The following is a 14874-nucleotide window of genomic DNA, read 5'->3' on the forward strand; positions in this document are numbered from 1 at the left end:
TGGGAGGAGACCTCCACATCTCCTTCCTGGAATACAGAGAACTGATCTTCACCTTCATGTGGTGCACCTCATTAGTAGATATCTAGCGGGTACTGAATGAATGGGGGATGGGCTATCAATTTGAATTTTTGTACCAAATTGTACTTTTTATTGACTTAAAGAACAAATACGTATGGTGGTTCAAGATGATGAGATTTCATGCTGGCTGGGCATTGCTCAGTTAAAAAAAAAAACTCTTCCCCCTGCTGTTTCAGGCCTTGAAACATTGAAAAGCCAGTACTGGAACAAACTCCAGCTCATTAAATGTAGAAGAATATAACCTATATTAGAACTGAAGATAGGAACGATCCATATAACGAGTATTAATGGAAAGAAAATCATACTTGCAGAAGAACTTTGAAAAGTACCATGTGGACATAATTAACATGACAAAGACAAAAACAGGTGAGATATTACTAAATAAGTATAGGATGCTATTTTCAGGCAATAATGATCAACGAAAGGAAGGAGTAGCATTCACCACCAAACACGAAGATAAACTTAACTGGAAGACAGTTTCAAGTAGATTTCATTGACTATTTACCCATTTTGAAGTGCAAACTTCAAAAAGGGTAAATAATCAATGAAATTTATTTGCACCTATGGTCCCACAGAAGGTTCTAAGGAAGAAGTTCAATTTTTTGAGTCATTAGAAAAGGTAGCTGAAATAAAGAAAATGGAAAAGGGATTTGATCCTTGTTGGAGACCTGAACAGCAGAGAGGAAATGAGCTCAACAGACATATGGGAACATTTTGGGAAATGTAGAAAAGGGCAAATCTAATAATAATGGTAAGTGTTTACTGGACTTCTGTTCAGGACACAGACTAGTCATTACTAACACCATGTTTCAACATAAAAATGTGCATGGGGAGAAGACATGAGAAATAAAAGTCATTGTTGATAGTGATATCCTAAGGCTGGTTCAGGATACAAGAGTGTGTACAGGGGATTTGAAATTGGAAGTGACTATTACTTAGTACCCAGCAAGATAAAAATGGATATCTTGTTAAAAAAAGAACAGTATGTAAGAACGTTTTTTTAAAAAGAATTAGAATTGAGCAGCTTTTAGAGGTAAACTGTAGACACAACTATACAAACATTATTGGAAAAAAATTTTCAGCAGTTTGAAAACAATCAAACTTTGGCATCTCATTAGCAAACTCTGAAGAAGACATTGATTCGGCTATGGAAGTATGTGGTGAAGTTTTCTGCAAGGATAGAAAAGGAATACGGAGCAAAATGTAAAGCAAGCTAAGCTATGTGCAAAAAATAACTAAACAAAAGCCATGGGAATCTTTGGCAACAATATAGAAAATAAATATTAAGGAGGTGACAATGTTCTGGAGGTTATTGAAGCTTAGAAATGGAGGAAAGAGCTGTAAAAGGAATCAAAGGCGAAAAAGGTGACATGAACACTGAAGATAAGGGTATCTTTAGATACCTGGAGTGATTACTTTGAAAGACTGTTAAACAAACCATGAAGTGACAGAACCATACTAGAAAATTTTCAAGAGGAATGCAAAGAGGAGGTAAAAAAAAGTAATCAAAAACTTGATGTGGAAAGGCATCTGAGCAGATGATATTTGACGAAAAGCTTAAGTATGGAGATATAAAAAGTTTGCAGTGACTGCACTGAATAATTTAGAAGAATTTGGCAGAAGTTTGAATTCCCAATGACTGGAGTAGAGCTCTCTTACTACCCATCTTTAAAAACAGGAATAAAGCTGAATGTGAGAATTAGAGGAATTTTTCTGCTAAGCGTTCTAGGTAAGAGGTTGAGAAAGATTGTGGAAGAGAAACTTGGAGAAGAACAAACTGGGTTGTCAAGATCAGATTTCTATTTTAAGATAAATAGTTGAGAAATCGTGGCAATATGACAAGGATCTCTACTTAATTTTGTAGTTCCTGAAAAGTCATATGACAGGTGCTCTGAGAAAAGTATTTCAAAACACTACAATTGTATGGAATGAATGGAACATTATACAGAGTTATACATAGTCTATATATAAGCTGTCACTTAGTATTGAAGGAAATACAGAAAGGTGGTTTGATGTAAAATCAGGGGTAAGACAAGGATGCACGGTATCTTCACTCTTATTCATCATTTATATCACTTTATAAAAGAAAGTGGCATTAGACCTGATATTATAATTGGAGATGTCAAACTTAGCTCTTTGCTTTATGCAGATGATGTTGCACTCCAAAACACATCTAGTGCATCTCCAGGATTCTCTAACTAAATTGAATAACGGCTGTAACAAATTTGGCATGAAATTCACCAATAAAAATCAAAACTGTGAAAATAGTTAGAAACTTAGAAACTGTCAGCTGCATTTTGAATGGAGATCTTATAGAAGTTAAATATTTCAGCTATTTAGGCACCATTTTTAGTGAAGATGCCAAGATAAATCTGGAGATAGACAACATAATTAGCAAAGCTGGTATGGTGGGTAGCCAGCTGAATAAATTTATATGGAATAAGAGAAATTAGCCAACGCACCAGACTAGCAGTGTTCAAACCGGTTTTTTTTTCTTTCAAGTTATAGATCTTAAAGTTGAGTTAAAAATAAAGTACTTCATCAGCAACTATAGATGTGAAGGTTTTGAGAAGAATTAGTCAACTGATGGCAGAATCATATTAGAAAGGAACTTGAATACTATTAGTATTCAAGAATGTGTAAGCAGATGTGTGAGAAAAGGTTAGCAAAACAGGTGTTTGATGGAGACCCAGAGGAAGACTAAGGTCTAGGTGTATTGATTCATTTAGAACTGCTTTAGAAGAAAAAATGTTAGATATGATAATATTGGAGTGCTAATAGACTAATTTGGATGAAAATCATTGGAGATAAATAATATAATGTTAATCATGTAATGCTGTCATAGTAACCTGAACATCCCATGGGGGTATTTATCAGAAATTGATAAACATTCTTACAATGGTAAGCAGTATCACTTTCACACCAGATCAAGCATAATCTAGAATTGAAGGAAAAACTAAAATGAATCTCATCTGTAAAGAGTACATTAGCTCATTGGTGTCTAGTCTAATTTTTATAGATAGAGCACCATGGAAACATGTTTTCGAACTGTCAGTGAAGGGATGCAGTCTACACAATTTGTTGAGATATCCACATACTTTTGCTTGAATGAAGCCAAATCACAAGCTAACCTGCCATGCTGCTCTTTTATATAATAAGAAACATTCAAAAGAGCAGTACTGAGAGGAGCCCTCCACATAGCATTTAAAGGAATGCAGAGAACTGACAGGACTGCTGACCTAATGTCCAATCCTCACCTTCTCATGGTGCACTCTGTTGGGTATCTACCTGGATAAGAAACAAATGAGGATTGGCTGGCAATTTGGGATTTAGCCAACCAAATTGTATTCTTATTGGCTTAAACTAAAAGATAAAATGATGGTACAATATGACAGAATTTCATGCCGTCTGGGGTGTCATCTGGTTAAACAAGGCCTTCATTGTTTTTGCCAGGGAAGCAAGGCAAACAGTGAAAAGTCAGGTACTGGAACAAATCCTAAAACGCACCCCAGCTCAACATCAGAGTTCTAGATCTGTACTATCAACATAGAAGCCTGAATGGCACAGAAATGGAGCTAGCTAAGGAATTAGATAAGTACCAGATCAACATAATAGTGGCGACAGAAACAAAAAAGACAAATTGGTGATCTTTCTGAGCAATAAGTAGAAAATGTTATATTCAAGCAATGAGAGTCAAGGAACAGGAGTCATCAAATTCCTGACATGTACCCTCAAGGGGTGTTCAGGATATGATAGTACTACATGAAAAATTCATATCATTACTAACTTCCTATCTACAATTTTCCTCCAAATCAGTCTGTTACTTGTCAAGACTCCAACATTATCAGATTTTATATTTGTATCGTCTAAGGCACTTTGTACTGTATCAATCCACCTATATCTTGGTCTTCTGTGGGCCGTTTTCCTGACAAACTGGCAGAGAACACTTGTTTTGCTCATTTTTCTCGCCTATTCTGTTTAAGTGACCATACCACCTGAGATTAGCTCTGCTCAACATTCAGGAATGTAGACAATGTCAAGTCCTTTCCTAATATCCTCGTTTTTAATATGATATTGCCATTGATGGCATCTGTTTATGCCTCTAATCTTTCTCAGGACTCATATCTGCAGTCTCTAGGCTTTGGTCAAGTGTTTTACTTCTGACCCAGCTCTAAGATCCATAAGTTAAAACTGGTTTGAACACAGCCTTGTATACAGCTAATTTAGTGTTCTGACTAATTTCTCTTATTCTGTATGAATTTATTCAATTGACTTCTTACCATACCAGCTTTGCTGATTCTGTTGTCTGTTTCCATATTTAATTTACCATCTTCACTAAATATCGTGTCTAAGCAGTTGAAATGTTTTACTTGTTCCACAGGTTTTCCATTCACAACACAGTTGACATTTTCAATCATTCTGTTTTCATTGTCTGTCTTTTTATTGCTGACCTTCATGCCATATCTATTACAACAGTTATTCAATTTAGTTAGGGAATCTTGCAAACTTGTAGTCGATTTATTTAGAAGTATAACATTGTCCGCATAAAGCAAAGAGCTGACATTAACATCTCCAATTTTGATGTCATGTTTAATACCACATTTCTTCATAATGTGATCCATATAGTTAATGAATAACAGAGGGGATAATGTACATCCTTGTCTCACACCAGATTTAACATTAAACCATCTTCCTGTACTTCCTTCAATTCTAACTGCTGATTTGCAACTCAAATAAAGACTAAGTATTGCTTGATATAATGCCCCATTGACACCATATAACTGTAGCATTTTGAATAGCTTCTCTCTTGGCACCTTGTCATATTCCTTTTCCAGATCTACAAAACTTAAATATAGATCTTTGTTATATTCCCATGCTTTGTCAACTATTTGTCGTAAAGTGAAGATCTGATCCTGACAGCCTCTATTTGGCCTGAATCCAGCTTGTTCTTCACCAAGCTTTTCTTCCACAACTCTTCTTTACCATTTCTCAAGTATACTTACATAGATCTTGCCAGGAACACTCAGGAGGGAAATACCTCTGTAATTCTCATTCAGTTTTATTTCTCTTTTTATATATGGGTACTATGAGAGCTCTACTCCAATCCTTGGGAATTCATCCCTCTGTCCAGGCTTTCTGAACTATGCAGTGCAACCACTGTAAGACTTTTATACCACGATACTTCAGCATTTCTGGTCAAATATCATCTACTCTTGCTGCCTTTCCACATTTCAAGCCTTTGATGGCTTTTTCTACTTCAAGTATGAATATATATTCCTGACTGTATGCCCGAGTTTGCTACCACTGTGCTATCACTGCTTGTTTCATTTAGCAATTTTTCGAAGTAATTACTCCATACTTCAAGGATATCTTTTTCTCCATTTTTCATGTCGTGTTTATCATCTCTAACTCCTTTTACTGCACTCTTTCCCACTTCTAAACTTCTTCGAAAACCTCCAGAATATCTTACCACCTTCTTTCTTTATTTTCTATGTTCTTGCCAAAGTCTTCCTATGACTTTTGTTTAGCTAGTTTTAAGTGTTACATTTGTCTCTGTATTCTCTAACAGCAAAAGGCAACATATTTGCCAGGAACTTTTGATTCGCTGCCTCTTTATCTTCCTGTGTCCACCATGGAGTTCTGATTTTTCTATCCTTGCAGATTACCTTACCACATGCCTCTCTGACTGAATCAATTAGGGTTTTCTTCAAGGCTTGCCACCGAATCTCCAAGGTTTGGTTCCTGTTCTCAAACGCTTTCATTTTTTCTTCAATAATATTTGTGTATTTTAGTCTACAGTTCACATCTGAGAGCTGCTCAACTTTTATTTGCTTTAAAACTTGTTATTCTTTTCAATATGAAATTCAATTTTATCCTGCTGAAGACTAAATAGTGATCACTTCCAATTTCAAATCCTCTGTACACTCTGGTGTCCGGCACCAGGTAGAAAACATTGCTATCAACAATAACATAGTCAATGAGACTTTTCTTATTCCTTACCTCTTCTCTCTGAATTTGTGCACATCTTTTTTTTTGGAACATGGTGTTAGTAATAACCAGTCCATGTCCTGAGCAGAAATCCAACAGATATTTATTATTATTAGCTTTGTTCTTTTCTCCAAATTTTCGCAAAATATTTTTGTATGTCTGATAATAATTTCCTACTTTGCTATTTAGATTCCCAACCAAAGAACCAACTTTTCCTTTTTCGTTGTGTCAGATGCTTTCCCTAAAGCATGAAAAAATTCCTCCACTTCTACCTTAGTAAAACCTTCTTTGAGACTATAGGCACAAATAAGTCATTGTCCAATTCCACATTCTGATATTAGCCCACATCACTCTACTTGGGACTCCCTGCCATTCAAGAAGATTAGCGTCATATATTGTGTCAAATACTCTTCTTTTCTTTGATTGTCATTTCCTGAATATAATGTTTTGTATTTATTGCTCAGAAAGATCTGACCAGTTTTCGTCTTTTGTTTCAGTCATCCCTATTATGTCGATCTGGTGCTTATCTAATTCCTCAGCTAGCTCTATTTGTTTGCCATTCAGGCTTCTTATGTTGATAGTACTGATCTTTAACTCTGATGTTGTGTTGAGTTGTGCTTTCAGATTTGTTCCAGTAGCTTAGTAAAAGGAGTAGCCATAGTATTCAACCCTAAAGATGGGGTTAATTATTCTTTTAATGGAATACAGTCTCAAGTAGAGTGATGTGGGCAAATATCAAAATGGGAAACTTGACAATGAGACTTATTTGTGCCTATGGTCCCACAGAAGGTTCTACTAAGGTAGAAGTGGAGGAATTTTTTCAGGCTTTAGAAAAAGCAACTGACACAATGAAAAAGGAAAAGTTGGACTTCCTGAGAATCTAAATAGCAGAGTAGGAAATGATTATCAGATATACAAAAATATTTTGTGAAAAAGCAAATCTAATAATGGCAATACCTTTTGGATTTCTGCCCATGACATGGACTCCTTATTACTAACACAATATTCCAACATAATGTATATAAATTGACATGGGAAAAGAGGCAAGGAATAAGAAATGTCTAGTTGAATATGTTATTGTTGATGATGTTTTCTGACTGGTGCAGGACACCAGAGTGTACAGAGGATTTGAAATTGGAAGTGATCATCATTTAGTCTTGAGCAGGATAAAAATTGAATTTCTTATTGAAAATAACATGTAAGAAAGTTTTAAAGCAAATAAGTGTTGAGCAGTTCTCAGATATGAACTGTAGACTTAAATACACAAACATTATTCAAGAAAAAATTAAAGATTGAGAACAGGAATCAAACCTTAGAGATTCAGCCAGAGAAGCATGTCATGAGGTTGTTTGCAAGGATAGAAAAATTAGAACTCCATGGTGGAGACAGGAAGTTAAAGAGGCAGTGAAGGAAAAGAAGAAAGCATATCAAAAGTTCTTGGCAAATAAGTCAGCTTGTGCTCTTATTGAATACAGAGACAAATGTAAGAAAGCTAAACACTGTAAAACTAGCTAAACAAAAGTCAAGGGAGGAATTTTGGCAAGAACAAAGAAAATAAATATCAAGACAGTGGCGAGATATTCTGGAGGTATTGATGATTAGAAATGGAGGAAAAAGCGCTATAAAAGGAATCGGAGATGATAAAGGCGAAATGAAAACCGGAGAAAAAGATATCCTTGAATTACTTCGAAAAATTGCTAAATGAAACTAGAAGTGATAGCACAGTGGTAAAAAAAGTTTAACAGGCATTTAGTCATGAATACATTTCCATACTTGAAGTAGAAAAAGGTACAAGGCCTGAAATGTGGAATGGCAGCATTAGTAGATGATATTTGACCAGAAATGCTCAAGTTAAGAGATATAAAAGTCTTACAGTGGTTGCACTGCATAGTTTAAAAGGCTTGGACAGAGGGACAAATTCCAGATGATTGGAGTAGAGCTCTCATAGTACCCATATGTAAAAAGGGAAATAAAACTGAATGTGAGAATTTCAGAGGTATTTCCCTGCTGAGTATTCCTCAAGATTTATGCAAGTATACTTGAGAAACAGTTGAGAAGAATTGTGGAAGAAAAGCTTGGTGAAGAACAAGCTGGATTCAGGCCAAATAGAGGCTGTCAGGATCAATCTTCACTTTATAACAAATAATTGAGAAAGCATGTGAATATAACAAATCTATTTAAGTTTTGTCGATCTGGAAAAGGCATATGACAAGGTGCCAAGAGTGAGTGAGAAGCTATTCAAAATGCTACAATTATATGGTGTCAATGGGGCATTATATCAAGCAATACTTAGTCTTTATTTGAGTTGTAAGTCAGCAGTTAGAATTGGAAGAAGTATAGGAAGGTGGTTTATGTTAAATCTGGTGTGAGACAAGAATGTGCATTATCCCCTCTGTTATTCATGATCTATATGGATCACATTATGAAGGAAAGTGGTATTAAACATGATATCAGAATTGGAGATGTTAATGTCAGCTCTTTGCTTTATGGGGACGATGTTATACTTCTAAATAAATCCGCTACAAGTCTGCAAGATTCTGACTGAATTGAATAACTGTTGTAACAGATATGGTATGAAGGTCAGCAATAACAAGACAATGAAAATAGACCGAAGTATTGAAAATATCAACTGCATTGTGAATGGAGAACCTATAGAACAAATGAAACATTTCATTTACTTAGGCACGATTTTTAGTGAAGATGGTAAATTAAATATGGAAATAGACAACAGAATCAGCAAAGCTGGTATGGTAGGAAGTCAGTTGAATAAATTTATATGAAATAAGACAAATTATTCGAAACACTAAATTAGTTGTATATAAGACAGTGTTCAAACCAGTTTTAACTTATGGATCTGAGAGCTGGGTCAGAAGTAAAACACTTGACCAAAGACTAGAGACCGCAGATATGAGAGTCCTGAGAAAAATTAGAAGTGTGAACAGATGGCATCAATGGCAATATCATATTAAAAAAAGATATTAGGAAAGAACTTGACATTGTCAGCATCCAGGAATGCATTATTAGACTAATCTCAATTGGTATGGTCACTTAAATAAATAGAATGGGAGAGGAAAGATTAGCAAAACAAGTGTTCTTTGCAAGGTTGGCAGGAAAAGACCCAAAGAAAGACCAAAATATATGTAGATTGGTATGGTAAAAAGTGCCTTATAAGAGAGAAATATAAAATCTGATGACATTGGAGTCTTCACATGTAACAGACTGATTTGGACAAAATTGTAGATTGGAAGTTAGTACTGCATGTGAAAAATTTGCATCATTACTATCATATCCTGGACACCTGTTGAGGGTACATGGCAGGAATTTGATTCAAAAGTTATCAATTGTTATGTAATGACTGGAAAGAGAGCTGTTAGGGAGAGAGTTACTACAGTAGTGAGAGATTTTAATGGCTGTTTATTTCAAAGATGTTATGTCCTGGTCATAAATAAAATAACTTCAATAATTGATAGCCACCCATGATCAGATAACTTGACAGTGAGAAATGATATTTTAAAATGAAGAAAAAAATTTTAAATTTTACAAAGAATAATATATTTTGTATGTATTTAGAAGGATGCTGAAAATTCACTGGCCACTTCTGTCTGATAACTTACCTGTGGTGAGTAGGTAAGCAGATTTCTTGAGTACAGTCCAGGACTATTAAAAATAGCTTATTATATCTGTTACTCTGAAGCACTTCATAAAATCTTAACATTAAGCAAAGTGACACATTTTTTAAAGTAATTAAAGAAAAAAGTGCTGTAGTTTTAACCTACCACAAATGTTCTTGTATTTAAAAACTAGCCTTTGTTAAGAATGCAGTTATAATAAGCATATTTAAATATTGTATTGTTCTATTAGTTTTTATCAAATGTTTTGAGATACAAAAAATTAAATATTAGTTGAGACTGTTTTAGCTGAATAATTCTCACATTTGTCACTGTGGTGACATGAGAAAATTGCAAATGAATAGGTATATGCTACGATACAGTTTATTGAGCTGTAGTTGTATTTTAAATGTACCGCACTTTGTTTTATAGGTAGCATTAATCAGAGTTTGCTTACGCTTGGCCGAGCAATCACAGCTCTTGTAGAAAAAGCTCCACATATTCCATATAGGTGAGTTTTTTAAAGCCATTTAATCTTCTTAGTTTGATCATTTTTTATTTATTTTATTAATTAGTATGGAAATACAAGCAAATCCCAAATTACAAACATAATGTGTTCATTGAAATGTGTTTGTAAGTTCGATGTAAGATGAGTTTATTTTTTTAATACGTTACATTTGCTAATGTTTCTGAATTAAATCAACTTCTTCTAAAGATGGTAAAAATTTATAATTCGTAAATTTATTTATTCTAAAAATTTTTACCTTTCAAATAGATAATTTGAAATGAATCGGACTATACTGGACTAAATTTAGAATAAATTTAGTCCAGTATTTTGATGCATAAGCTATGTAAAAAGAAATGGATGTGAGTGGATGTCTGGAATGTCTTTGAGGGAACAATGGATTTGTGTACAAGAGTACACAAATCCATTGTTGATTCTACACTCGAATGTGTTCGATACCAGAAGTCTGGTGAAATTATTAACTAGTATGAGACCTAACAGACTCGAGAAAACTAGATTATGATGGAGGAATGAGGAGAATCACTATGTAAACACATCCATTTTATGTAATAGTATTAATATTAATAGTAGGAATGTGATTACGAGGAAGGAGCAGTTGCGTATTTGTCTGGTTTTAGGCTTAAACATGTGCAAGAGTGTCTTTTCTTGCACATGTTTTCATAAGTAAGGCATTCGGACTACAACAGGCCTGCATACACAAAAAAAAAAGCAACTTATGTCTGTACATGAATGCAGAAGTAACAGTTTATTGCTTTGATAAATATTTTGGGCTTCAAGTTGACATTAGTGAGACCTGTCTGTGAGATGCAGGCATACTAATTGATATTGAGTGTAAAAGATATTGTCTATCCTTCCTAAAAATATTTTACCCTTTCCATTTGATACTAACTGGTATCAAATGGAAAGGGTAAAAAGCACATTCCCTCCTGAGAAAAGGAGGGAATGTGCTATACAAATGATATTGATTTGTCTAGTTAGGATAAAAAAAAAAGTTATGACTGCAATACATAGTAACAGTTTTCCATGTAGCTGTGAGTTTGAAGCTATCTGGTGTGAAATGGAGTCGTAACAGATGAAATACATACTGCAGCATTGTTGCAGACCTAGTGGATTGGTTACTGATGACAAAATGCATTACCAAATAAACATGATTAACTTCAATTATCCAAACATTGATTGCGTGATGATAATCTAATGAGAATGAAAGTAGATTTACTGAACTGTTGCAAGACAACTTCAAGCAGCATTTGACAGATGAAACTCAATGAAAGAATGTTTGATATTATAGAGGTAATTTAGTTAAAGAAATGAGGGTAATTTAGTTAAAGAAATGACTGTTTGATATTTGACAGGATACCACATGAAATGCTGTTGCATAAACTGGAGAATGTTTGGTTGGAATATAAACTCTTGACTTGGATCAGTGTTGGAGGTTTTAATCTCAGCTCTTTGTTTTATGCAGATGATGTTATACTTCTAAATAAATTTGCTACAAGTCTGCAAGATTCCATGACTAAATTGAATAACTGTTGTAATAGATATGGTATGAACATTGTCATTAAAAAAAGACGGACAATGAAAATAGGCAAAAACGTTGAAAATGTTAACTGTGTTGTGAATGGAGAACTCGTAGAACAAGTAAAACATTTCAGCTACTTAGACACGATTTTTAGTGAAGATGGCAAGTTAAATATGGAAATAGACAACAGAATCAACAAAGCTGGTATGGTAGAAAATCAACTGAATAAATTCATATGGAATTAGAGAAATTAGCCAAACTGCTAAATTAGCTGTATGTAAGACTGTGTTCAAACCAGTTTTAACTTATGGATCTGAGAGCTGGGTCAGAAGTAAAACACTTGACCAAAGACTAGACTGCAGATATGAGACTCCTGAGAAAGATTAGGGGCATGAACAGATGGCATCAATGGCAAAATATTAAAAACGAGAATATTGGGAAAGAATTTGATACTCAGTATCCAGGAATGCATTAGCAGAGCTAATCTCAGGTGGTATGGTCACTTAAGCAGAATGAGAGAGGAAAGATTAGCAAAACAAGTGTTTTCTGCTAGGTTGGCAGGAAAAAGACCCAGAGGAAGACCAAGATATAGGTCGATTGATACAATGAAAAGAGCCTTCAAATATTGAAATATAAGATCTAAAAATGTTGGAGTCTTGACAGGTAACTGACTGATCTGGAGGAAAATTGTAGATAGGAAGTTACTAATGATGCAAATTTTTCATGTAGTACTATCATATCCTGTACACCCCTTAAGGGTATATATCAGGAATTAGATGACCTGGATCAGTGGATTGTCGACAAACATATCAAAGTGGTATATATGGGGGTGTGTGAATCTGCTAAATTTAAGTTGATCAGTGGTGTTCCTCAGGGTTTAGTCCTTAGGCAGTTGTTGTTCAGTCTATATATTAATGACATTAGAAAGGTCTAACAGTTGAATGTGCAGTTGTTTGCTGATCATGCGAACATAGGCAGGGCCATCAGGGATGTGTGTACTGATATCCAAGACTTACAAAATGATTTGAATAGGCTGTAAATTTGATGAAAAGAAAATGGCTGTCAATTTAATGTTAGTAAGTGTAAAATTATGCACTTTGGTGTGATGAGATTTTCAGTTGTATATTACATTTTAGCAGAGTTAAACTACAAGAAACTGATTAAGTTAGAGATCTTGGCATACGGGTGGATAGGAATTTGAAGTTCAAAGGTTACACAGCAAAAGTTTTAAATACAACTCAGAGGATAATTGTGATGTTGAAGTAAACCTTGACATGTAAGGAAGTCATTTTGTAACTTTATAAAGCCTTGATATGATCACATCTGGATTATTGTGCACATATTTGGTGTCCTGGACTCTGAGGGATGTAGAAGCTCTGGAAAGGTGCAGAGTTACAAAGATATCCAGTTTGTGGGAATTAGGTTATGAGGACAGATTGAAAGTATGTGGATTAAACTCTGGTTAACATGAGAAAGAGGTGTGATATGATATCTAAACTTTTTGAATGGGTGTTAGAGGATATTGTGTAATGAAAATTTTTGTTATATGGAAGGTGGGATAAAAACACAGGGCATCCATGGAAGTTAAGTTTATTTGCAGTTAGGAAATGCACAAGTACTAAGTTTTTCTCTCACAGAGCATTGAGTGAGCGGAATAGTTTGTGTTTAGGGGTAGTGAGTGCATATAGTGTGAATGAATTTAAGAGAAGGTATGGGTGATTTCTCATCTGAGACCCCCAGGACTCCCTTGAGTCCTGGAGGTCTCAGATGATATATTCTGAATAAATCCAATACATGTCTGCAAAATCCATAATTAATTTGAATTACTTACTGTATCAAATTTGGCATGAAAATCAACAGTAAAATGACAAAAGTTATGAAATTAGGAACAGGGACACAATCAGCTACATCCCTGAATGAGTAACCTGTAGAATAAGTAAAACATTTCAGCTGTTCAGGAACAGTGTATATGGAAGTTGACATATTGAACTTGAAATAGAAAGTAAATTAGAAAATCTGTTTTATTGGAGTCAGCATAATAAATTTATTTGGAATAAAAGTGAAATTAGTCAGAAAACTACAGTAGCTATGTACAAGAGTGTTTAAACCAATTTTAACTAGCAAATGTAAGATCTGGTTTAGAAATGAAAGACTGGAGACTACTAGAACTGAGACAGTTTTGAGATAAATTGATATACAGATGTCATCAGTGGCTACATTATACAGGGTGTTTCAAAAAGAATGACCTGATTTCAAATAATTATATTTAATAATTCAGACAGCCTGCTAGAGGGCTACACGGTCTGTAGTGTTTTCAGAGAGCTCCCGAAAGCTAAGGATAATTTTGAGTGAAAATTAGAATATAGGTTTAAATCATAACGTAATATTGTCTAATTTTGGTAGCTTGTTGTGTCTGTGTGATTTTGGTGTGAATTCCGTTATTTAATTTAGTATTTTAACAATACGTTTCATAGATTTGCACATGGTGTCCAAAAATACGACGCCATTGTTCAAAAACTGTAATGTGAGAGAGTTTGTCCAGTGTGATGTGTGTGGGATGTATGCATTCCTGAATGAGGCTGGACTTTGGATTGAAAGTGATAGTGGTGGGAGAATGTGCAGAAAGTGTAAGCAAAGTGAGGAGTTGAAATATGTCAGGTTGTGAGACAGTTATGGTTGAAAGCCAGAATGTGAGTGACAATAGTGGCTTGATAGGGAATTGCGATGTACAAGATGGCAATGAGAGCAGTGATCAAAGAAAGAATGAAAGCAACTATACAGAGAGAGAAAATGGTTTGAATGATTAATAAAAATGAGGAATTATTTGTAGGAAGTGAGATCGCTAGGTTGCGCGCAGTGATACAAAATGCACAGCGGCAATTAGAGCACTTGCAAAACTCTTTCCAGAGTGATTCGGTAAACAAGTGTTTGAAAGGAAAAATAAGCGTACGAGTGGGAGAGTTTCTGAAATAAAGGAAAGAGTGTTGTATGGTGACTTCTTATTAAGAGGAATGATAGATGGGAGTTTAACTAAATCATACTTACCAGGTGCGAAGTTTAAGGATGTAAGTGAGAGTATTAGAGCGCAAAAACAGAGGGTGAAAGAATTGATAGTTGTGGTGGGTACGAATGAATTGAAAGGAGAATTTTTTTGA

General features: G+C 34.7%; 1 protein-coding gene across 2 annotated transcripts in view; it reads left to right on the plus strand.

The window, feature by feature from the left end:
- LOC150109817 (kinesin-like protein KIF11) overlaps positions 1 to 14874 on the plus strand; it is a 575645-nt gene that overhangs the window by 159118 nt on the left and 401653 nt on the right. For both annotated transcript variants that reach the window (XM_090396826.1, XM_090396834.1), the window contains exon 8: positions 10107 to 10185. In XM_090396826.1, the coding sequence (XP_090252952.1) occupies positions 10107 to 10185 (79 nt within the window). The remainder of the gene's footprint in view (positions 1 to 10106; positions 10186 to 14874) is intronic.

This window comes from Typopeltis vanoorti, chromosome 1, assembly GCF_054136105.1.
Source record: "Typopeltis vanoorti isolate ZY-2024b chromosome 1, IOZ_Tvanoo_1.0, whole genome shotgun sequence".
Classification (NCBI taxonomy): Eukaryota; Metazoa; Arthropoda; class Arachnida; order Uropygi; family Thelyphonidae; genus Typopeltis; species Typopeltis vanoorti.